This window comes from Cetorhinus maximus, chromosome 1, assembly GCF_964194155.1.
Source record: "Cetorhinus maximus chromosome 1, sCetMax3.hap1.1, whole genome shotgun sequence".
In the NCBI taxonomy this organism is placed as follows: Eukaryota; Metazoa; Chordata; class Chondrichthyes; order Lamniformes; family Cetorhinidae; genus Cetorhinus; species Cetorhinus maximus.
This window is the reverse complement of record NC_135879.1, coordinates 106,193,550-106,218,527: the sequence shown is the minus strand read 5'-3', so window position 1 is coordinate 106,218,527 and position 24,978 is coordinate 106,193,550. Positions and strand designations below refer to the sequence as shown.

The following is a 24,978-nucleotide window of genomic DNA, read 5'->3' as shown; positions in this document are numbered from 1 at the left end:
GAAGCAAAATTAATATGCCAGCATGAAGTATGTTGAGGTTAATTTGAACAGTTGAAGAATTTAATGTTAATTTATAGCCTCAGCCTCTTCAGAAGAACAATGACACCATAAATATATGCTTCATTTAATCACATCTGCTGAAATTGCATATTAATAAATTATGCATACACTGTGCTGCTGTTAATTAAGGTTATGTGATGTGCATGTGAGAGCTTAGCTAACAAATTAATAAAAGGAACAAAAATAAGTACGGCAATGAAGCCAAGTCTTGGAAAATGTGTTCATTTTAAAATCAACAAAAATGGCAACTGCAATAAATCATAGGAAGTCATGCTCTTTGGTTAGCTAGGTGCCTGATACACATACAAACCCACCCCCATATTAAAATGTTCAAATCATATAGTTTCTGTTTGCCAGATATGTAGTGCAAACACTCTCCTGGATAGGTCACAACTGCAAGCTCAAAGAATTTAACAAATCTGTAAGAACCAAAGTATAAGGAGTCTCTCAAGTGTGTGCAAGGGCACTGCTTAATTTTAACTAGCTAATATGCAGCTTACTAGTACATGATACATGCCAGTTTCCCACTTACTGTCTAGCTAGAACCACATTAGTTGTTAGAATATTAGTTTGCAGGGGTATTTGGAAGGGAGTCCAGCCCTCAGAGACAGATCTACCCTTCAAGTTGCCCCCTCACTAAGCCCAAACATCAATAGAACCTTTGGGCACTGCAGACCGACCTGGCTCAGACATTAGGGGCTGAATTTTGCCGTCGGCGAGCAGGGGGCAGGGCCCACTCGCCGGCACGCACAATGACGCGGGATGAGGTTGGGGGGGACTCCCGACGTCATCCCGCCCCATTTAAATTTTCAGGAAGGCGGGGACACAGCAAAATCAGCTGCAGGCCTGCCAACCTGCCAATGGCCAATTGAGGCCATTAACAGGATCATTCAAACAATTAAAGGACTTGCCCATCCAACCTTAAAGTTGGTGGGCAGGCCAGGAGCCCCGGCGGGGAATAGAAAAAGCATGAAACCTCATCCACCGGTGGGATGAGGTTTCATGTAGGGATTTAAAAAGTTGAATAAAGTTTTAATTAAATTTATTAACATGTCCCATCTCGTGTGACATTGTCACATGAGGGGGACATGTTAAGGATTTTTTTTTCTTTCTATTTTTCATGTTTATACAACTGTCAGCGATCTCCCTGAGGCAGCACTTAGCCTCAGGGAGATGTGCGCTCTTTTATGCGCATGCGCGAAAGAGCGCATTCTCGCATTTGGGGAATCCCCTCTCCCCTCCCGCCCGCACAGGAAGCGCATAGTGCTTCCCGCCGGGCTTCACGCTGGGCGGGCCTTAATTGGCCCGCCCACTTAAAATGGCAGCGGGGCCCACTTCTCCTGCGGGGATTGGCTCCCCGCCCGCCGGAGATTGGGTTAGGTCGGGCCCGCCCGTTTGGTAGGCAGAAAATTCTGCCCTAGGTTACACAGTATGCCAGAGGATTGATTCAATTTGAAACTTTCAGCACTAGGTGGGCTGTCTTGGTGCCACTTTGTTCCAGAGTCATTAGTCATTGCTTACCTTTTCCATAATCAACTTAAACAAGAATTTCAATGTTATTCAAATCTTCCAGAATTTATAACATATTAATGAATATCGATATTTAAGACAGAACAGTAGATAGGTGAAGCTATTGCTTTAAGTCTTGTGCTGCTGCATAGCAACTTCAGTATGTAATGAAGCTAAAGATAGGGTTCTGAACTGTAGATACTGGAAAAAAATCCGTGTGTTCAAATAAATTTGAACATTACTATTACACATTTTTGAATGACGACTATTGGTAAATGGCTACATTACACACACACACACACACACACACACACACACACACACAGTAAGTTAGTTCTGAATTGCTAAGAAAGCCTCATCAAATATCACAGAAGGTCATAGCTCTCAGGTCCATCGAGACATTTATCATGGGGACGGCAGCTAATTACTGCAGCTGTTCTTAACCACTGAGCTGAAATGACTAATGTTCAGTTCTAATCTCCTCAGACACAGGCATTTTACCTGATCCATCTGTCAATATATCTCTACTCTGATACCAAATATCCTAGAATTAGAAGGAAACTGCTACATTTTCAAAGCTTGTGACAATTTACTATTAAATACAATAGCCCTGTCACTAGTCTTGTTTTCACCACTATCTTTGACAGTGTACATAATATATAATTCATCCTGCTTACAGGGAATCATTATAACATACAATCTCTGCTAAAACTAATTCCATTCCATAATACATTTTTTAAAAGGATCATGGAACAGCATCCCAGAGCACAATGTAGTTCTGAAGCACTGAAGTTGGAATGTGAAGAAGTCAGAACGAATCCCATTGGCACCATTTTTTGGTGGAAAGGAGGATGAAAGAGAAGAAAGACAAGTAATGATTACATAGGCTTTGATAGTGGACAGTAATCTATTCCATATCAATACACAAATATACAAAGATTTCCTTTACGTCGCGCATGTCATAATGAGGAGCAACAATATGATAGGTGTTGGTTTACTCTAAATAAAGTCACTGAAAAACAAAAGCTTTTCAATGAATATTATAAAATGTTGAGGCAGCTGTCAAAAAAATTACAATAGCCTAGATCTCCTAATAACAAAGGTTCATATTTGCTTTTTAAGCCATTTTACTTATTCATTAAAAAAATTAAAACATGGTTAATGGGAAACTAGTAAAACAGCTGAAGGTCTTTTTGCAGCAGTTAATGGAAAAAGTAGTGGGCAATAAACTGATATCACAAAGCTCTATGTGACAATCTGTCATTACTCACTGCACTGTAGGACTATTCTCCAGCTTTGTTCTTCTGAAGGAGAAGCTCGCCTGCTCCAATTACAAATCAAATTCTGCTGTGCGGTGCACATGATTTTCCAACCATTAAGTTGGATGGTTTAAAAAAAAATATATGCAGTAGGTGCCCAACAGTGTGTTTATGGTAGGACACGCAGCCAGTAGTTCAAAATTACACAATTAACACAAATTTAACCCTTAAGGTATGGCCTGTTCAAACTGTATTCATAAAGCCAAGTACAAATGAGAAAATCATTTGACCTATCTAGCTCAGTTTTTTTTTATTCCTTTCATGGAATGCAAATGCCACTGGCAAAGCCAGCATTTGTTGTTCTTCACTAATTGCCCTCAAGAAGATGGTGGTGAGTTGCCTTCATTAACTGCAGTCCATCGGGTACAGGTACACCTACAGTGCTGTTAGGATGGGAGTTCCAGAGTTTTGAGTAAACAACTGTACAGGAACAGTGTTGTGAATATCTAGTTTGTGATTCATATGTTTTGGAACATAACTTTTGGCTTTAGGAATTAAAGTTTTGACTAGAAATTGGAAAGGGAGGCATCTAATTGAGAAATCGATAAGCAACCCTGAAGTAAACATAATTCAAACAAGCTCGGAGTTAATTACAGTTAAAAGCTCACCTATGTTTATTTTACAAGCTAAGAGTTGAAGTGTAAACACTGAACAATAGATTACCCATTTTAAAACCTCTGAGTAGAATCAGGATGTCTATTGTAATACACATAAAAAGCTAAAAGCTAGCAATTCTGGCAAAGAGGGTCATAAAACTTAGAGGTAGAAATTAGTCTTTTGGGTTACAGAATCAAAGAGTTATATTGAAGGTAAAATAGTTTGCATTTCTGTTTGAATTATCCCAAAGCATGCCATGCCATCATGCTGAGATGGGATGAGGGGCAGGAAGATTCCTTTGTTTAACTTATCTGCATGTATTTGTTGACAGAAGCAGGTAGTTTAGTTTGGGAATGGACAAAGGCAGTTGTAGTTTTGCTTCGGTGAAGACGGCATCTCACCAGATTAAGTGAGCCACCAGGAAGCGATGGTTAGTAAGTCCTGCATTTCAAACAAAAGAAAATACTAACTACATCATTCACCATGTGGAATGCAGGTGAGGCTCTATCTCAGCTTGGATTTTGAGGGAAGGGCAGTTGGAAGATTTGTTCAAGCTTGCATCTAGTGGAGGAAATCTGCAGTGGTCCTCACAGAGATGTGTGGCAGAAAGCAGTCAGCAGAGTTAGTTTGGAAAGCTGTGGGAAGTTGAATATCTACCGGAAACTCGAACAAAGAGCTGAGACATCTACAGTTGTGAGGTCAGTAAAGAAAAGATGGAGAGTTGTATAGCCAAAAGCTAATAAAGGACCCCCATAGAATGGTACCTCTGAGGAATAGCTGGAATACTAAGGAGAAGTAAATTCTAGAGAAATGTGGCATATCTTTTGGGTTGGTAACAGAAAAAGTGAATGAACATTCAAGGTTTGGTAAATAAGGCAATTCTTGACAGGGCGTGGCGGCAGGAGCAAAAAGCAGAACTCAGTTTTTGCATGAGTCGTTATAAGCTAGTTACTAGTGCTTACTTTGTTTATTGTAGATCAAAAAGAATTAAACAAAAACAGAATTACCTGGAAAAACTCAGCAGGTCTGGCAGCATCGACGGAGAAGAAATCAGTTAACGTTTCGAGCCTTCATGGCCCTTCGGCAGAACTGAAGCATAGTTAGGAGAAGGGAGAAATATAAACTGGTTTAAGGTGGGGGGGGGGGGGTGGGGGGAAGAGAGATGTTGAGGGTGTGGTGATTGTGGAGATAAGCAGTGATAGGAGCAGATAATCAAAAGATGTCACAGACAAAAGGGTCAAAGAGGTGTTGAAGGTGGTGATATTTGTCTAAGAAAAGTGCTAATTAAGAATGGAAGACAGGATACTCAAAGTACAGCTCTAGTGGGGGTGGGGTGGACAGACTAACAAGGTTTTAGTTTTAGATTTAAAAATAATGGAAATAGGTGGGGAAAGAAGAATCTATATAAATTATTGAAAAAAAAAGGGGGGGGGGAGAAACGGGGTGGGGATGGGGGGAGGGGGGGTTTAAGATCTAAAGTTGTTGAATTCAATATTCAGCCCGGAAGGCTGTAAAGTGCCTAGTCGGAAGATGAGGTGCTGTTCCTCCAGTTTGCGTTGGGCTTCACTGGAACAATGCAGCAAGCCAAGGACAGACATGTGGGCAAGAGAACAGGGTGGAGTGTTAAAATGGCAAGCGACAGGGAGGTTTGGGTCTTTCTTGCGAATTAAAGTTAGTTCTTGTTTAATAATGCAAAATCTTGTGGTGTAGTTCTGTCGGTTAATTGCTGGGTGTTCAGATTTCTACTTTAAATATCAACAGACCCTAACAGGATCATAACAGTGATATAGCTCCAAGTCAGGGTGGTGTACATCTTAAGAGGGAAAATTGCAGGTGGTCATGTTTGCATGCATCTGCTGCCCTTATCCTTCTAGGTGGTAGAGATTGCAGTTTTGGAAAGTGCTGTCAAACAAGCCTTGACTTTTTGCTGCAGTGCCTCTTGTATACAGTACACAGTGCTGCCACTGTGTTCTGGTGGTGGAGGGAGTGAATGTTTATTGTGGCTGATAGAGTATCAATCAAGCAGGCTGCTTTGTCCTGGATGGTGTCAAGCTTCCCGATTGTAGCTGGAAGTTGCAAGTGGAGAATATTCCATCATACTCCTGATTTGTGCCTTGTAGATGGTGGACAGGCTTTGAGGAGTAAGGAGATGAAATACTCACTGCAGAATTTGTAGCCTCTGACCTGCTTTTGTAGATATAGTATTTATACGGCTGGTTCAGTTCAGCTTCTGGTCATTTACGCTCCCAGGATGTTGATGGTGAGGAATTTGGTGATAGCAATGCCGTTGAATGTCAAAGGGTGGGTGGTTACTGATTCTCTCTGGTTAGAGATGGTCATTTGTGTGGTGCAAATGTTACTTGCTATTTATTAGTCCAAGCCTGAATGGTGTCCAGGTCTTGCTGCATAAGAACACAGACTGCTTCGGTTTCTGTAAGTCACGAATGGTATTGAACACAGCGCAATCATCAGCAAACATCCCCACTTCTGACCTTATGATGGAAGAAAGGTCATTGATGAAGCAGCTGAAGATGGTTAGGCCTAGGGCACTACCCTGAGAAACTTCAGCAGTGATGTCCTGGGACTGAGATGATTGGCCTCCGACAACCACAACCATCCTGACTTGGAAGTGCATCACCATTCCTTTAACATTGCTAGGTGAAAACCCTGGAACTCCCTCTCTAACAGCCGTGGGGGTGCATCTACATTAAATGGACTGTAGCGGTTCAAGAAGGCACTCAACACTACCTTTGCCAAGGCAATTTGGGATGACCAATAAATGCTGGCCTTGCCAGTGATACCCATATGCTGTGAACAAGTAAAAAAATCTCAGCTGACAACAGGATTCAGCCTCACTGGCTTTCTCTGCACTGTTTCTAGGGTTTGGACGTTTTCCCATTCTTCTGGTGAACAGATCTGAACAAAACACATAAAATGTAGCCTTACAACAATAACTTATTCTTACATAGTGTTTTTAACATAATAAAACATCCCAGGGCGCGTCACAAGAGCATTATTAAACAAAATATGGCCCTGAGTGACATAGGGTCAGGTGACTAAAACCTTGGTCAAAGAGGTAAATTTTGAGGATTGCCTTAAAGGAGGAAAGTGTAGTGGAGGGGCAGAGAAGTGTGTGTGGTATGTGGTTTTTGGGAGGGGGATGGTGGTGGTGGTGGTTCGAGAGCTTAGAATTTAGGCAACTGAAGCTGAGTCACCAATGGTGGACAAATTAAAATCAGGGATGCTTAAGAGGCTAGAATTAGAGGTGCGCAGATATCTGAGAGTTGTGGGGCTAGAGATTACAGAGATGGGGAGGGGTGAGGCCATGGAGTAATTTTGAAAACATGTCTTACTGGAGCATGATAATCTTAAACAAAGCTTCTAAAATGAAATCATTGTACATAGGATTTCTTGACTTTATATTCACAAAAAATATATTACAGCACTTCAAAAAGCATTTCAACAATGTTGCTTCAAGGATTATTGCTTTCAACTTGGTTCCACTCATATCAAGTGATGAATGTTGCAATAGCTGGAACAAAGAAAACAATCTATTCATGCATGAACTTCTGCATGCATAACCATTTCAACAGTTTCATTAGCCAGGTCATACAATTTAACAGGGTGCGTTTTTGAGCAGGCTCCTGATCTTCTGCCGTTACAGTTTACAGCACATATAGGTCTTCCAAAATCTAAATTAAACAAGTCATCAGTTCTGCTAACTTCACAGAATGCCACTTACCCGTTTATCAATATCTCCATGCTGTAGCTGAACAAATCGAGCACTGATGGCAGCTATATAGCTCTGCTGATTCGAGAAGGCAACACGCCCTGCACCTTTAGGGTACTTTAGCTCTGGGTCAGTGTCAATCCCTGCGTAACATACCCCACCATAAAGCCGATCCATTATCATAGCCAGCTCCACTGTAGAAGAAATACAAAGGCTTTTAAACTCAATGATACAGCATCGTCATCCAACTAATCGTCAGAAATCCACAAAACTGGTGTGAAGCACAATCAAAAGTTAACGTTTATTTGCTCTATGAACAAAATGGGTACTGGCAATGGATTTGTAACATTAGCAGTTCTTATTTCAGTTATAAAAAAGCAATTACATAAGTACTATGGATATAAAAATATTAAATGGCTTCATTTTATGCTCCTTAATTCTGGTTTATAACATGTAGCATTAAAATTCAGACCATCAATTAATCCCAGATTACGTGACAGATTCATCACTTCAATTCAGCATCCAAACGGAAACAAACTAATTTTAGAAATTTACGATTTCACTGATTTACATTGGCAACTAGGCAGATGTTGTCCAATTTCATGCCAAATCTTGCCAATGATGGCAGAAACTTGCATTTAGAAAGCATCTTTAATGCTAAAGTACCCTTCACAGAGCCCTGAGGACAAAATGGATGCAAGCCAAAGGAGGTGTTGTTAGTAGAAATGCCCAAAAAGCTTGGTCAAAGATAGATCCTCCCTTAAAACCCTCCTAAATTCCTAAGTGGAGAGGGGGAGACATTTGGGAGGGAATTCCAGAACATCAGGTTTAGGCAGCTGAAGTCATGGTGGTCAAGTGGGGGGAGGGAGGGTTGTGTGAAAGGGCAGAGTCAGAAGATAGCTCAGTCTGGTTCAGCCTGAGATAACAGCCAGGGAAGAACGAGGAGAATGGAGTCTGTGGTCGGGGCTGAAGACAATGCTAACAGTGGAGAATGTTGAGGTGTCCACCGCTGTTGCGCTTTAGGGCCATTCTGAAGTCTTGACGCACGCACAGGCACTGTAACTGTCCCGGAAGTTTAAACTTCCGATGGGCTGATTTGAGCTGTCTGGGACCTCTGAGAATATCTCTTACACTGATCTCAGTGTCGGGAGACTTGAACTAGATGTGCACTACTTAGCCGGATACTTATCCTAGAATTGTTACACAGTTAAATCTCTGCTGTAACTCAGTGATTGATCACTCACTCACCCACCCCTTACAGGGACAGGAAGGCCCAGCTGAAAGGATGCAAAAAAGGTCAGGGCGCAGCAATCTTCACAGTCGGTAGCAATCACTCCAGCATCGGCACTGACCGGAAGATCTGGACCAATGACTGTGGTCTTCCCAATTAGCCATTTCAACCTGACTGTAAGGTAAACAGTCTAATAACACTGAGGGAGTGGAAGAGTCAAAGGAGTTTGTGAACAGGTGGTACTGGCTGTTATCAGCAGAGACATGAAAGCTAAACCCATGTCAGCAGATTATGTTGTCTACCAAAGCATTTAGATACGGAATTAGAGGGGGCCAAGGATGCATCCTGAGGATAAAAGCAGAAAATGCTGGAAAAACTCAGCAGGTCTGGCCGCATCTGTGGAGAGAGAAATAGAGTTAACGTTTCAAGTCCATATAACTTCTTCAGAGCGCTGCAGTATTTTGTATTTATTTATGCATCCTGAAGAATTCATAAGGTGATCATGTGATGAGCGATAAGTGAAGCCATCACTACAGATGCCCTGATTTATAAGTATGAAACCGTAAGAAGGCAACAGCACCGTGCTGGACAACTAAGGAGAAACATCGAAAGAGGACAGTATGATCAATCATGTTAAAGGTTCCAGACATCAAGGAGGACAAGGAGAGATAATGTACCGTAGTCATGGTGACAGCATAAGTTGTTTATGACTTTGGTTAGAGCTGTTCTGGTAGTGTGGGAGCTGCACAAAACTACAGAACAATTGAAACAAAAATACCTGGAAAAACTCAGCAGGTCTGGCAGCATCTACAGAGAGGAGCATAGTTAACGTTTCGAGTCCGAATGACCCTTCAACAGAACTAAGTAAAAATAGAAGAGAGGTGAAATATAAGCTGGTTTAAGGGGGGGTGGGGGGGACAAGAAGAGCTGGATAGAGGGCCAGTGATAGGTCCCCTCCTTAAACCAGCTTATATTTCACCTCTCTTCTATTTTTACTTAGTTCTGTTGAAGGGTCATTCGGACTCGAAACGTTAACTGTGCTCCTCTCCGTAGATGCTGCCAGACCTGCTGAGTTTTTCCAGGTATTTTTGTTTTTGTTTTGGATTTCCAGCATCTGCAGTTTTTTGCTTTTATTTACAGAACAATTGAGATGGAGTTACAGAAATAACAATTCTGGGAAGCAATAAGACGTTCAAAGACTTGGGAAAGGAAAAGGGTTAGAGATGAGGTTTCAGTTCAGAAGGATAGAGCGGTCAAAAGTGAGTTTTTTTGAAGGCAGGTGATCTGAAAGTGAGGGATCAATGCTTGAAAATAGTAACCATTTACAATGCCATAACCAGAATGGGGGTGCAGGAGGGAAGTCGGGAAGTCAAGAGTTTATTAGGAAATGGGGCAAGTGAACAGAAATCAGGCCTCATGACGGAGATCAAATCAGGCTCTGAAAGCCTCTAGCTGCCTGTTGCACACTCTGTATTGTGTATGGCATTGCTTAGTCAGATTATGAAACATTGAAGGTTAAGGCAAATCTAAGATACTAGAGCATTTAATTGGTACGAGGTAATTAACATTTTTCAACAACACATTCTAAGCCCAAAAGACATTTTTCAATTAGTTTAATGGAATATTTTTCTTTTACCAGCTCTCAGAGGGCGAGGAACCCCTCCTACGAAAATGGTTTTGCGTGGATCAAGTGGCTGTGAACCATCCATTACAAAGTCACTGTCACTTAGATTCCATGGCCGGATCTGGACCTAGTTAAAAATAGTAGACATTTTCATGTTTCCTAGCTATTGTTGAACAAACAAGAAATGTGACAAACATAACACATAAGCAGAATCGTTCTTCAATGCCAATGATTAAATGCTGATCAAATAACATCAAGGCACTTTCTGCAAACCCTGTCTGTCCTTGCAGGTGGACATGAAAGATCTCATGGCACTACTTCAAAGAAGAGCAGAGAAGTTACTCCCAATTTCCTGTCAATGCCCCCATCGAAATCACAAAAATAAATCTGATCATTAGCATATTGGTGCTTCTGCGAGCTTTTTAAGGTGCAAATTGGCTACCGTGTTTCCTATATTACAACAGTGACTGCACTTCAAAAGTACTTCATTGGGTATCCCAAAGCGCTCTGCAACCTATAGTCATGAAAGGCACAAAATAAATGCAAATTTTTCTTTTGACCAAAGTTGCTACCCATATGACTGGACGTATAAGGGAGGTTTGAGGATGGTTATTTCGCTTGTGAGAGAGTTGGGCAAGGTGGAAAAGTTATGCATCCCTACAGAGCATTACAGGGGTCAGGAACATAGGGCTGAATTTTCTGGTTGGAGGTGGGGGGGGGCGCGGAGCGGGAGCGGATGCGATCAGGTCCGTGCTGCCATTTTATGCGGGCAGGCCAATTAAGGCCCGCCAAGTGTAATGCGCGACTCCCGAGGATAGCGAGAATGGGCGGGCGGCGGTGTCTGCCGGATCCAATGGCAAACCGGCAGCCTGTTGATACAAAGCGCTGGCAGCCTTTGCAAGGCTGCTCACAATGGCAAATGGAAGGGCTCACCAGAGGACGTCTGGTGAGCAGGCCAGGCAGGAGGGTAGGGCAGCGGTACAGGCCAGGCTGGAGGGTAGGGCAGCGGGACAGGCCAGGCCGGAGGTTAGGGCAATGGGACAGGCCAGGCTGGAGGGTAGGGCAGGGGGCCAGTGTGCCCCTCGTTTCTTGGATGATTGCCTTGCTCCCCTCCTCGAGGATGTGGCAGCACAGCGGGAGGTGCTGGCTCCCCAGGATGGGAGGAGGTGGTCCCCCAACATACGAAATGTGCCTGGGAGGATGTGGTGGAGGTGGTGAGCTCCCGCAACGTGGTGCGGCGCACCTGGATCCAGTGTCGCAAGCGCTTCAACGACTTGCTGCACTCTGGTAGGATGAGTACCATGTTGGCATTGGTCATTTAACCCAGCAGGTTGGCTTACCCCCCCCTGCCCCCCAAGTCTGAGTGCAGTGACTGTATTGTATCATTGACGGCATCTGTCCTTTGCTGGGTGGGCCAGCAGATGTTTCCTATGCTGAGGTCAGCCTGAGGGGCTGATGAAGAGATGTGTTTTGCCCCCGCAGCATGTGTTATATTGAGTCCCACATGACTGGTTTGGGGGCAACCTGGAGGAGCTGCACCTGGGCGCTGTGCTTGAACTCCAGGGCATGTCCAAGTCAGGGTGATGAGATGCTGGGAGGGAAGCTTCAAGGTGGTGTGGCAACAAACCATCTGCTGCCCTCTGCACTCCATGTGCTTGTGCCTCCTTGCTGTGGAAGGATATACACCGTGTGGTGCCTAATATGATGAAGGCAGCATGTGTCCAAGGAGGGTGGGGAGCAGGCCTAGCATCTTTGAGTGTCCGGCAGCAGCAGGGTGAGGAGGCACTGGAGCCCTGCAATGTCCCACTCTGGCTGGGGTGGGCCATGCTCGAGGAGAGTCCATGTGCAATTTTCACTAATCAATGCTCGTCTCTCAATTTCAAGAGAAGAATGCTCATAACGCAGCAGAGCGTGAGGACTGGCGACGGTCAGGCGCAGATCACCATTCTTAGCCGGTTCGAGCAGGAGGCCCTGGATCTGGAGAGGCACCATGTGCCCAGGTCCACTGGTGTTGGTGAGGCTGGGGTGCCACGGCCAGGTATTTATGGCCAACAGTGAAGTAAGCATTGTTCTCCCAACAGCCATAGCACTGCTGAATATTAATTGATTTAATTTTGCAACATGACTTGACCATTGGCTATGGAAGGATGAGCGCATAATGATCCGGGGGGCAGGGATGCACTTGTCATTGTCTCCGCGTTAACTGATTCACTGTCCTTGTTCTTCCTTTCAGCATCATCGGAGCAGGGCCGGGAGGAGCAGCAGCAGAGAACCCCTCTCACACCTGAGGGGCCTGAAGTCTCAGAAGTCTCACCAGCCTCACACCATTTCTACGAGGAAGGCACCAGCACAGATACTAGCACCTCGGTGGGAATTCGAACATCGGCTAGTGTCCTGGGGCACAGTGGTGAGGCACTTCACAGTCACTGGAGGAGCTGGCAGAGGCAGAGATTGCCCATGGCGCCAGCAGTCGGAGGACTGCAGAGGACCAGGGACATGCACAGTCAGTGCCTGATGAGGAGCCTCTGGAGTCGTCCGCACCGAAGCAGGTGCAAGAAATGTGGCCGGGTGTGCGGAAGCATCTGGGGGAGGTACATGAGGCTATGCTTGGCTTGGTCTCCATGCTGGAGGAGTCTACACGGAGGATCCCCAAAGCAATGAGTCACATGTCTGAGTGTCCTGCGTCCTCCATGGAGAGAGTGGCGAATCTTGTGGAGAGACTACTCCAGGGGACCCAACATGGCTTCCTGGGGATGCGCTCTGACCAGCAAGCCTTCACATCAGTGTTGACCTCAGCTGGTCAGAGCCAGTGTGGGAGATGGTCTGGGCATCAACTTTCCCAGCTTGGTGCCCATCCATCCACAGTGAGCTCTCCACAATCTTGCTCTGGAAAGGGAGGAAGCAGTGGATAATGAAGACGTCAATGCAGTGGCTGCGGCTGCACACAATGAGTCCAGCAGTGAGTCTGAGGATGAGCATGCACAAGAAAATGCTGAGGGGGCAGACGCTGACCTGGGCATACTCCAGGGAGGCAGGGACACCGGGGAGGTTTTATTCCAACGAACCTTCAGCTAGCACACCGCAGATGGATCACCAGGACAAGCCTGAGCTGTAGGCTCAATACTTGACACCTAAGGTCCGAAGCGACCTCACATTGGCGCAGCAGCTGCCTGGCGTCTCTGCGGACACCTCTCAGAGCGCTCCGGATGAGGGCGGCAGCTCCTCCACCCCTCTCCCAATGACCGTAGCATCCGGTGAGGCTGTGACAACTGGGGAGATGCCAGCTGTGGAACTGGCAGCTCCTTCCCATGCACAGCCAGCACAGGCTCCATGGGCCAGAGGATGACTGACACGGTCATTGAGGCCAACAGGACAGCAGAGTCAGCAGGCTGTCTCAATTGTCACTCAGAGCGATGGGGCAGCATCAAGACGTAGCACCCGGAAACGGAAACATAAGGCACCTTAGGCACACCACCGGTTTTTCACTGGTGCTTTTGTGTTGGCCCGAGAGGAGGTCCTTATGACTTGTTTTGATTTGTAACACTATTGTCTTTATTTTGGAATAAGTTGATTTGCTTGACATATTAAAATTCAGATATGTCACCATGGCTGAGGGTGCCTCTTTTCTTTAGCAGGTGTTTGGTTTCCAAAACTGTAATGAGTGCTTTGTTGGACATTCAGCTTTATTAACAAGGCCCTTAGTGACTGTTCCTAACCTGGCAGATTTTGCACTTAGGTGTCGAGTATCGAGCCTACAGCCCAGGCTTGTCCTGGTGATCCATCTGTGGTGTGCTAGCTGAAGGTTCGCTGGAATAAAGTCTCCCCGGTGTCCCTCCTCCCTGGAGTATGCCCAGGCCAGCGTCTACCCCCTCAGCATTTCCTTGTGCATGCTCATCCTCGGACTCACTGCTGGACTCATCGTGTGCAGCCGCAGCCACTGCATCAACTTGTTCGTCGTCCACTATGTCCTCCCTTTCCAGCGCAAGATTGTGGAAAGCGCAGCATGCAACCACTCCGAGACACGATCTGGGGGCTACTGGAGTGCGCCCAGTGAGTGGTCCAGGCACCGGAAGCACATCTTGAGAAGACCGATGGTTCTCTCCACCACAGCCCTTGTGGAGACGTGGCTCCTATTGTACTGCTGCTCAGCTTCTGTTCTTGGATGGCGGAGAGGCGTCATGAGCCACCTTCTGAGGGGTTAGCCCTTGTCACCCAGCAGCCATCCATCAAGCCAGGCGGGAGTGCTGAAGAGCCCCAGAACCTGGGAGTGTCTGAGGATGTAGGCGTCAGGGGGGCTGCCTGGGTACCTTGCACAGACTTGTAAAATCAGCATCCTGTGATCACACACTATCTGCACGTTCATGGAGTGGAAGCCCTTCCTGTTGACGAAGGCACCAGGCTCACCTGCTGGCGCCTTGATGGCCACGTATGTACAGTCTATAGCACCCTGGACGTGGGGGAAGCCAGCAATGGCCGCTAAGCCTCTGGCTCGCTGTGCCTGACTTGCCTGGTCGAAGCGGAAGTGGATGAAGGTCAATGCTAGCCTAAACAGAGCGTCTGTAACCTGCTTGACACAAGTGTGGACAGCTGATCGGGAGACACCGCAAAGATCTCCCACCGACCCCTGGAAGGAACCAGCGGCATAGAAGTTGAGGGCAGCTGTGACCTTCAGAGCCACTGGCACTGGGTTTCCACCCACACAGTTAGCGGAGATCTCTGACAGATATAGTTGACTGTCTCCCTTGAGAGAGGGAGCCTCCTTTGGCACTGTACCTCAGACATATTGAGGTAGCTGCTTTGCCACCTGTATACCCTGGCAGCAGGATAGTGGTGTCTTCTGCAGCCCCTTCCACCTTGGACTACCTCTTGGCCCTACGCCCCTTGTGCCTGTACTCCCAAAGGTGGCTCCCCTGGAGGCTGAATGTGCACTCCTGGCCCCCTCCCTTCCTCTTCAGAGGAGCTGTCTCCAGTGGACAGTCCAGCTCCCATTCCCAGGCTAAGGGAACGCTTCCTGAAACCTGCAGGCCCAGAAAAGATAACTCACAGCAGAGTGCTGACCTGAAGGTTAAGAGTCCAGAAAAAGCAACTGGTATGCGTTTTGAAGTACTGCAGGTCACACAGGCAAGTTTCAAAAACCTTCAAAAATAAATACTTGACTGTGTACACTCGCGTCCCCAGTGAGCCCTCTTATCCCGTGGATGAGGTTAATACAAATGTGTCCTACCTGCCTGCCTGTGCACCAACCCGAAGTTTGCACGGACGCCGAAAAATCGGCTCAATTGGTGAGTCAAGAGCCTTAAGTGGCCCGTTAATTAATGGTGGGCGTGTGTCGGACATCATTGTGCGCCCATCCAGCGAAACATTGCGATGGCGTGCAGTGACGTACAGACGTTCGCCCGACGTCACCGCATGTTATTTTACACGCGGACGTGCGGTACCCACCCCCACACGCCAATGGGAAACTTCTGCCCTTAGTGTGTGTGGTTTGTGGGTAAACATCAGTCTTAACCAATGTACTCTTTTAAGCTGTGTGGCCACACAGCAATCTATCATGCACAAGTTGGCCCCATCAAGTTACTGCATGTGTGAGCGATGAAAAAAAAATTTAAAGGGGTTGCACACGTGAACAAATCACCCGTGCCCAAAAAGGTATGAGAGAATATATTGGTCTTAACCCTGTGTGACAACATCATGTTGGTATTTATACTGCAAACCTCTATGATTATAATATATATTATATTATATAATATATAATATATAAAATTATATTATAATATATAAAATTATAAATTAGATTTTATTCAGAGAGCACTTTGACACTTGATAATAGAAACAATTGGAGGTAAATAATTGTGGGTAGTGCATTATTGCAAACTGATCAAGAAACAAGTGGAGAGGGCACTCAGTAGAGTGCGTACCTCTGCCACACTGTGTTAATTCAATGTTGTGGCAATTATGCAGCTCTTCCTTGAGGCTTTCCCTGCTTGGCTGATGCTCTGTAACTACAAAGCTGAAAAAATAAATCATTTTATTAAGAGTTTCCATCTCAGTGAGGATGCTTCAGGCTAATCAACATTCAACAACCCGTTCTGAAAATTCTGCTCACGCTTTGATGGCTGTGATAAATTCCACCACACTAGCTGAGACATTCCACAACATTCTAAAACTAACAACAATATTCAAAAAACAACCCACAGCATTCTAAAAAGAAAAGTCAATTCTCCCAAGGTTAACGGATCCTTGTAAAAATTCAAGGATTCGAATTCGCATCTTTGTCAAAAACTAATTAGCTCTTCCTTGTGCCAATCCCTGCGTACCAAGTTTCACTGTATCTAAAAAACTAATGGACAGATTTCATTGTTTACAGGCAAACAGACCAACAAATAGAGGCAAAAACATGATCTCCGCCCACTTTCAGTGGCAGAGGTAATAAGCTGCTTTTAGTTGCCAGCAAGTATTGGCCCAAATCTTCCGCTCAGGGTTGGAACACCTGTTTCTGATCCTGATCAGACAAAAAAATACATTTACTTTCATCCGATTTTTCTGCTCAATCTGGAGGATCTTGTAGAATTCAGTTTATGCAGGAAACCTCAGAGATATCAGTGAAGGGAATCTGCGCAGAAGAGTCTTGCACTCTTCAGGACACCGCAGGAATACCAATATAAGGGGAAAACAACAATTTATACATTATGAGAACAGAGTGCTGATTGATTGACAAGTGGACTCTGATTGGTCGAGGCATTGCCATGGATTATGTACCAGTGATTGTGACTGACAGTTAACTGCCAAGCATTATTTGAAATTTAAACCAGGCAGCTTAACCCTGATTGGTCAAGGCATTGTCCTAAGGAATGAGTCAGCAAATAGCTGTCACTTATCTTCTTTAGCTGAAACAGGCGCAATGTGTGTACATGTTCTTTCTGTCTACAAAGAGCAGGGCCCTGTGTGTTAATATATGTAGCTTCCAGTACATGCATACATGCCACACTGTGAGCCTGACTGACAATTTTAAATTGGTTGTCAGCGTAATTCTTAGTATAAGAGAGGATTATTTAGCAAATATTGTCCAACTGTGGAATCACATCTAATGTTGGACACTGTTTTGAGTTTTGCAAGCACGGGCTCGTTGGGTACGGTCTGTACCTTGCCTGTTGCGAACAGCAACTGAGACATGTTGCTTGACACGATCCACCAGTCTTTGGGACGTACGTCCTACATTCCTAGAATCACACTTGCATTGAAATTCATATACCACATTACTCATTTGTGAGATAGGTAGACCGTCCTTTTGGCTTGATGGCAGCATCCTGTTAGTGGCGAATATCACTCATGTTGCTACTGCATAGTAGTGACGTGAAACAGCTAGCTTCATCTGTTGCTCAAATTTTTCAGATACCTTGTCCTTCCATGGTAATCTGAGGTAGACTGGACATTTTCAGGGCCGAAAGTGACGGTCTTATGTCTGTTCATGAGTGTCCAACATTAAATGTGATTCCACAATTGGACATTTGCTAAATAATCCTCAGTGTGCTAAAAGTTATGCTGACAACCGATTGTCAGTCGAGCTCGCAGTGTGGCGAATTTGCATGTACTGGAAGCTACATATATTAATACATAGGGCTCTGTTCTTTGCAGACAGAAAGAACATGTACAAACATTTTGCCTATTTCAGCTAAACAAAATAAGTAACAGCCATTTTCTGGCTCATTCCTCAGGGCAATGCCTTCAAGTTGCCTGGTTTAAATTTCAAACAATGTTTGGCAGTTAACTGTCAGTCACCATCACTGGTACATTCTCCATGGCTACGCCTCTACCAGGGTCCACTTGCCAATCAATTAGCACTCTTTTCCCATACAGTATAAATTGCTGTGTTCCCCTTATATTGGAATTCTGGCAAAGTGCCCTGACGAGTGCAAGGCACGAAGCTTCGACAAATCTTTGTTCAACAATTGTTACTATACATGGCTGCTCAGAATTTTGACATTTCACCATACTAAATTGTACTGGTAGAACCTTCATACTTTCATCCAGTTAATAGTCAGAGTAGTCAAAGGTAGATGGTGGCATAGTGGTAATGTCACTGGACTAGTAATCCAGAGGCCCAGGCTAATGCTCTGAGGGGTTCAAATCCAGCTGCTGGAATTTGAATTCAGTTAATAAACCTGGAATTGAAGATTAGTCTCAGTGATGGTGCCATGAAACTACCTTCAATTGTTGTAAAAACCCAAAGAACCATGGAAAAGTTAAGGCACAGAGGAGGCCATTCAGCCCATTGTATCTGCACAGGCCGAAAAATAATAAAAAACTAGTTGCCCATTCTAATCCCACCTTCCAACACCTGGTCCGTAGTTTTGCAAGTTACAGCACTTTAGGTGCAGATCCAGGTAACTTTTAAATGAGTTGAGGAACCCATCTGGTTCACAAATGCCGTTCAGGGAAGGAAATCTGCCATCCTTACCTGGTCTGGCCTCCATGTGACTCCAGACCTGCAGCAATGTAGTTGACTCTTAACTGCCCTCTGAAATGGCTTTGCAAGCTATCAGGTCAAGAGTAATTAGGGTTGGGCAACAAATGCTAGCTTTGCCAGCGATGCCTAAATCCCACGAAAAAATTTTTAAAAATTGAAAATACAACCACTTTTGGCGAAGTTGTTTGGTCATTGCAGCAAGTGACCAAGCCATGCCTCACGTTTTTTACATTTACCAATCTAAGCAGATTTAAGTTAGCCAGGGGCTTGATCCTGAAATGCATTTGTAACCAAATTTTCCACTGTAATTGTTCATTCCTGTGACCTTGTTCTAAAGAAAGAAACTTTTCAGGATTAATCATTTTTTTGTACAGCACTGCTGACAAACAATGAAGATATCAAATTATCCCTAATCATTAATGTATAAATAATTCAAATCCGAAAGATTTATACGTAAAATAGATTGCAAGTTAACGGCACAAGATAACAGTGGCCATTTCTAGAGGGGTTTGAGAGACAGTCACCCGCTGTGCATCTCTATCAAGTAACCATTTATCATACTTCGAATTAAAGCCAAACCTGCACTGACGGATTGCATTTGTCATGTTAATTCTACATTGTTTATCTTCTTCCTTTCCCTAGTTCATGCAAATTAAAATGAAGTAACACAAACTGATGGCTATCTACTGGAACTTTATTTACAGCTAACTAACAGTTTGCTCACACAAATCATGTGTTCAGGGTAATTGAACCAATACAACCCACTGACAGGGGTATTAATGTTAAAAAGTAAAAATCTATAACTACTGGTGATAATTAGTTTTGGTACAAATAAAGTACAACAGAATTACTTTAAGAGAATTAACTTTCTAAATGCTTCTAACATTAGAACAATTGCCACGGAGTTATTTCCTTCAGAAAAAGATACATGTATAGCCTCCAATCATGCTTGCCAGGTTCTCAGCATTTCTGAGAATAAATGCTAAAATATGTCCTCTTATGCTGAGCCTCTGTTATTAACACTCCCCACTGCTAAATGCTTTCAATCAGTCAACATAGGGTGGTGGAACCTGAGGCTAGTGAGTGTAAATTCTAAACCCTGTCTCAAATATGCGAAGGCGGCAATTCTAATTCAAAGGGAACATTCGCCTTGTTTTTTTTAAAATTTAAGAATAAGGATCTTATTCAGGAATATTCCTTTCATTGGTAACATAAATTTGTCTATTGTCATCCAGATTTCAGAAATAAATGCCTAGATCACCCTATAAAAATATGCAGTAGCCAGTGTGATGATAGTGTTCCAACTGCTTAATCTTGAGCACACACATCTTTTTAATTATACCCCTCTTTTTCATGTGCTTCAAGAACTACAGCTGGCATGATGAATAATTGTTATTGCCTACAAGCATTTTGAGATGCATTCTATAAACTTACCGGCTTGTCCTTGATAGTGGGGCTTGAAACACAAAGGTAGAGTTTACCATCCTCTTCAATACATGCATCAATCAGAGCCTGGACAGAGCTCTCCTCCTGAAATAGAAGAAATGCATAACCTGCAATAAAAAAAGAAAGCATTAATCAGTGAAAAGAGCTTCACTTATTTAAGCTTCAACTGCATCTTAAAACTCATAGCAATATTTAAAAGAAAATAAATATTTGCTTGCAATTGGTCTAACATACTATTTTTATTTGAAACTTGTAATGTACAACTGTGAACAAGGTGTAAAAAAGCATATTTTAAGAAAGTCACCCCTAAGCTGCCAATGTGCACCTGTTAGGGGCTGCTGCAGAAAGGAAGAGTAGGCCAATACCTGCTCTCAATCATTTGGCATTAGGAAGACCAGGGGGGATTCTTGGTATGTGTGTTTAAGTACGAGGGAAGAAAGAACATATTCAACATATCTTGATTAGAAAATACATAGCTGATTAGACAAGTAATAACTCTATGGAGTCATTTTTCATAATTGTTAGGTATGATAGCAAAAATATATCAGCAATTAAGAAAACTACCAGGTACTGTTATTAAAATACATAAATGCAGATGTGCAGGCAAGCATGAAAAACACTGATCTTACCTATTTTATAAACTTCATTGAAATTTTTTTTTGTAATTAAGCTGAATTTTGCATTACTTTAATAAAATGTTACTAAGTTATGATGTATGGTTGCTATATGGGACCCAGCAGTAGCTACACCCAAACATTAGCATAAGCATTTCTCAAATGAGGCAAGCAGCTCTCATGAGCTTTTATTCTCTTTTGTACCATGCAGCACTGGGGATGCAGGGAACCAAGTATAACTGAGCTGTGCAGCTGAGCTCATCCCAAGAGCAAAACAGACCATGATGAAACAGATAATAATCTTCCAATTACATTCTGGATTCTGAAATTTACAGTCACCACTGCCAGAGTGAACTTAGTCAAGAAGGCATTCAAAATGATTTAGAAGAATGCAGTAACTATGATTGCAATTTATTTCCTCTCTGTTAAAATTTATATTAATTTGCCTTGAAAGGGTAAATAATAAAAAATTGAGCTGTTCCTCGTGTTTCACATGTGCAGCAAGTGGCCATATCTTCCCTGGCCTGCCCTAGAGCAGTTAAGGACTGTCCAGATTTTCCATGGAAGGTTGAAACCTAGAACTTAACCACTTGGGTCAGTTATGAGGTTATGGTTTGTGATGTTTTCAGTTAACCAGGAGGTGCACCATCAAGAGGTGGGCCTGTTGCCAGTTTTTAGGGTGTGGAGTGTATGTCAGTAGGAACTATGGGATTTCAGATGAGTGTGTGGCCTTTTTTTTGAATTGCTGTGTCAATGCTTCATTAGCTGTCAGCCGTGGTGTTCTTTGAGGAAGATGTTTTCCCTGCAGATATCAGGAGGGTTAATGTGTGCTAGCATTGGGAAGGAGACAACAACCATCATTTATTCCTCCTGTTAAAATGAGCTTTCCAACTTGAAACTAATGCCGTTAAGAGGACAACTGAACACTGGCCACTGGGCTCCCAGTCCAAGCAGTAATGCTTGCATGTGAGCTGTAACTTTCCAGCCTTGTTTCTTCATCAATTATATTTAGAAGTGGTTTAACAAAATCATATCCAATGGGGATTAGAGCAAATCTCACGATGGCACACAGTTTTACTTTGGAACCTTGAAGAATTTAGTTTTAGCATTGTACAATTAGCACATATCTATATTAGGTTTAAATCTACATCAAGTTCTATTCAACTTACTGAAATTGAACCTGTGGAACCATTTTCAGTCAGAGATCAACTCTTTTAATGTGGGTCCTATGTTCCAAATTGATGGATGTAAAATTGGGCGAAGTGTTTTAGGTCAAAATAAATAGAATAGTTTAAATAGAGCATATTAATTAATTAGACAAAAACAAACAAGTGCAAGATAATAAGCAAAATTTGAAAACTGGAGACACTACTTCTTGATTTACTTTCATAGTTTAGGGCTAATATTAAGTAAAAGTGCTTGCACCATCCATAACAGCAATATTAATGTAAAAATATTTGTTTTCACTATTCTTTTATTCATTCACCCACAGGATGTGGGCTTCACTGCCAAGGCCATATTCTTAATTCCCAATAACACTCCAGAAGGTGGTGGTGATCTGCTGTCTTGAATCACAGCAATCTGTATGACGGCAATCCCATGTTAGGTCGGGACTTACAGGATTTTGACCCAGGGACAATGAAAAGAGTGATGATATATTTCCAAGTCAGGGTGGTGTGACGCTCTTGTCCCTTTTAGAAGTAGAGGTCTTGGGTTTGGGAGGCGCTGTCAAAGAAGCCTTTGAGAGTTGCTGGGGTGCATCTTGTTGATGGTACACTCTGCAACTGTTTTGTGAAGGTTATGGAGATAGTGTATCTTTAGGGTGGTGGACGGGTGCCCATCAAATGGGCTGCACTGTTCTGGATGGTGTGTTGAGCTTTCTGAGTGTTGTAGTTGCAGGCAAGGGTAGAGTATGGCACCACAGTCTTGACCTGTGCTTTGTAGGTGTTGGAAAGACTTGGGAGTCAGGAGAAGAGTCGCTCGCCACAGAACTTTGGTCCAAATTAAGTTTCTGGTCAACGGTCACCCAGAGGATATTTGTGGAGGGAGACTTGATGGTAATGCTGTTGAATGTCAAGGGGAGTTGTTTAGGCTCTCTCTGTTGGAGATGGTCATTGTCTTGCACTTGTGTGAATGTTACTTGTCACTTATTAGCCCAAGTGTGAATGCTGTCCATGTCTTGTTTGCATGTGGGTATGAGTTGCTTGGGTATGAAATGCTTCATTATCTGAGGAGTTCCAAACAGAGCTGTACACTTCATAATCATCAGTAAAAACTCCCACTTCTAAATTTATGATGGAGGGAAGGGCATTGAAAAAGCAGCTAAATATGATTGCAACTAGGGCCTTTAGTAAAATTATGTGGGTCCTGGATAGTGTCGATTGGAAGGACCTATTTTCCCTGGCAATAATTCAGAGACATAGTCAAAGTAATTGGTAGATGAGTTAGAATCATAGAACAGTTTCAGCATAGAAGGCAGCCATTCGGCCCTCCGTGTCTAACCTGGCTCTATGAAGTAGACACTCACCTGCAAATGTTTCCTTTTCAGATAGTGATACCATTCTCTTTTGAAAGCCTATATTGACCTTGTCTTCACCAAACTCGCAGGCAGTGCATTCAAGATCCTAATCACTCGCTGCAGTTTTTCACGACCCAATTTTTCCTTTTGCCAATTACCTTAAATCTTGGTTCTCGATCCTTCCACCAATAGGAACAATTTCACCTCATCTATTCTGCCCAGACCGCTCAGATTTTGAATACCTCTATCAAATCTCCTCTCAACCTTCTCTTCAAGGAGAATTCATCGAGGCTCCTTAGACAGCACCTTCCAAACCCATGACCACTACCATCCAGATGGATGAGGGCAGCAGATAGATGGGAACACCACCCCTGGACGTTCCCCTCCAAGTCACTCACTCTGTTCCTCCACTTCGCTGGGTCAAAATCCTGGAACTCCCTTCCAAACAGCACTGTGGGTGTATCTACACCACATGGACTGCAGCAGTTCAAAAAGGCAGCTCACCACCACCTTCTCAAGGGCAACTAGGAATGGGCAATTAATGCTGGCCTAGCCAGCGATGTCCCCATCCCATTAATGAATACAAAAAATAAGTACAGATAGCCTACCCAATACCTCGTTTATTAATTTTAAACCCTTTTAGTGTCTGAATTACCTCCTCTTTCACCATGGCCCAGGTGGCATTTTCATCCTTAGTAAAGACAGATGCAAAGTATTCATTTAATACTTCAGTCATGCCCCCTGCCTCCATGCATAAATCCCCTTTTAGGTCCATGATTGGCCCCACTCTTCCTCTTATGCCTATGGAAGACTTTTTGATTCCCTTTTAAAGGTGCTGCCAGTCTTTTTTCATACTCTCTCTTTGCTTCTCTTATTTACTTATTCAATTCCCCTCTTTATTTAGTCTGGTTCTCAACTGCTTTTTACTTAACTCGACATCTGTCATCAGCGCACTTTTCTGCTTCATCTTAATTTCTATCTCTTTCATCACCTAGGATTTATTTTCCCCATCTTTCCCATTCATGGGAATATATCTTGACTGTACTTGACCTCAATCTTTACAGACAGCCCATTGTTCTGTTATAGCTTTGTCTGCTAATCTTGAATTTCAATTTATCTGGGCCATGTCTGTTCTTAACTCATTGAAGTTATTTCTTCCCCCCAGTTAATTATTCTTACTCTAGATTACTCCTTTTCCGCTGTCAACCTAATTCTTATGATACAATGATTACTGTCCCATAATTCTTCTCCTACTGACACTTGATCCACTAGGCCCATCTCAGTCCAAAGAAACAGGTAAAGCAATGACTCTTTTCTTGTTGGGCTAGAAGTACACTGCTGTAGAAAATTCTCCTGAATGTACTTCAGGAATTTTTACCCCCCCTCTATCCTTTACAAAATTACTAACCCAGTCTATATTTGGATAATTAAAGTTCTCCATTATAACTACTTTATAATTCTTGCACCTGTCTGCAATTTCCTTGCAAATTTGTTCCTCTACATCTCTCCCACTAGTTGGCAGTCTATGGATTACACAGAGCCATGTAATTGCACCTGTTTTGTTCCTTAGCTCTAGCCAAATAGATTTTGTCCTTGACCTCTCTGGGGGAGAAACTCTCATTGTATTTAAAAATACTTGGACATGTACTTGAAGAGCCATAACCTACAGGGTTACAGACCAAGAGCTGGATGGTTCTTTTTCAGCCAGTTTATATATGATGGGCCAAATGCCCTCCTCGTGTGTCATAAATCTTCTATGTTTCTAAATTTCTATGATTTTGGGGCTAAGATGACTGGCCTCACAACAACCCTCCTTTGTGCTTGGTACGACTCCAGCCAGTGGAGAGTCCTCTCCCCACTCAA

General features: G+C 43.5%; 1 protein-coding gene across 2 annotated transcripts in view; it reads right to left on the bottom strand.

The window, feature by feature from the left end:
- Nucleotides 1–24,978, bottom strand: part of cpeb2 (cytoplasmic polyadenylation element binding protein 2) — a 133,557-nt gene that overhangs the window by 8,527 nt on the left and 100,052 nt on the right. For both annotated transcript variants that reach the window (XM_078544984.1, XM_078544992.1), the window contains 3 exons: nucleotides 19,972–20,090; nucleotides 10,083–10,197; nucleotides 7,228–7,409 (listed from right to left, as the gene is read on the bottom strand). In XM_078544984.1, coding sequence (XP_078401110.1) covers nucleotides 7,228–7,409; nucleotides 10,083–10,197; nucleotides 19,972–20,090 — 416 coding nt within the window. The remainder of the gene's footprint in view (nucleotides 1–7,227; nucleotides 7,410–10,082; nucleotides 10,198–19,971; nucleotides 20,091–24,978) is intronic.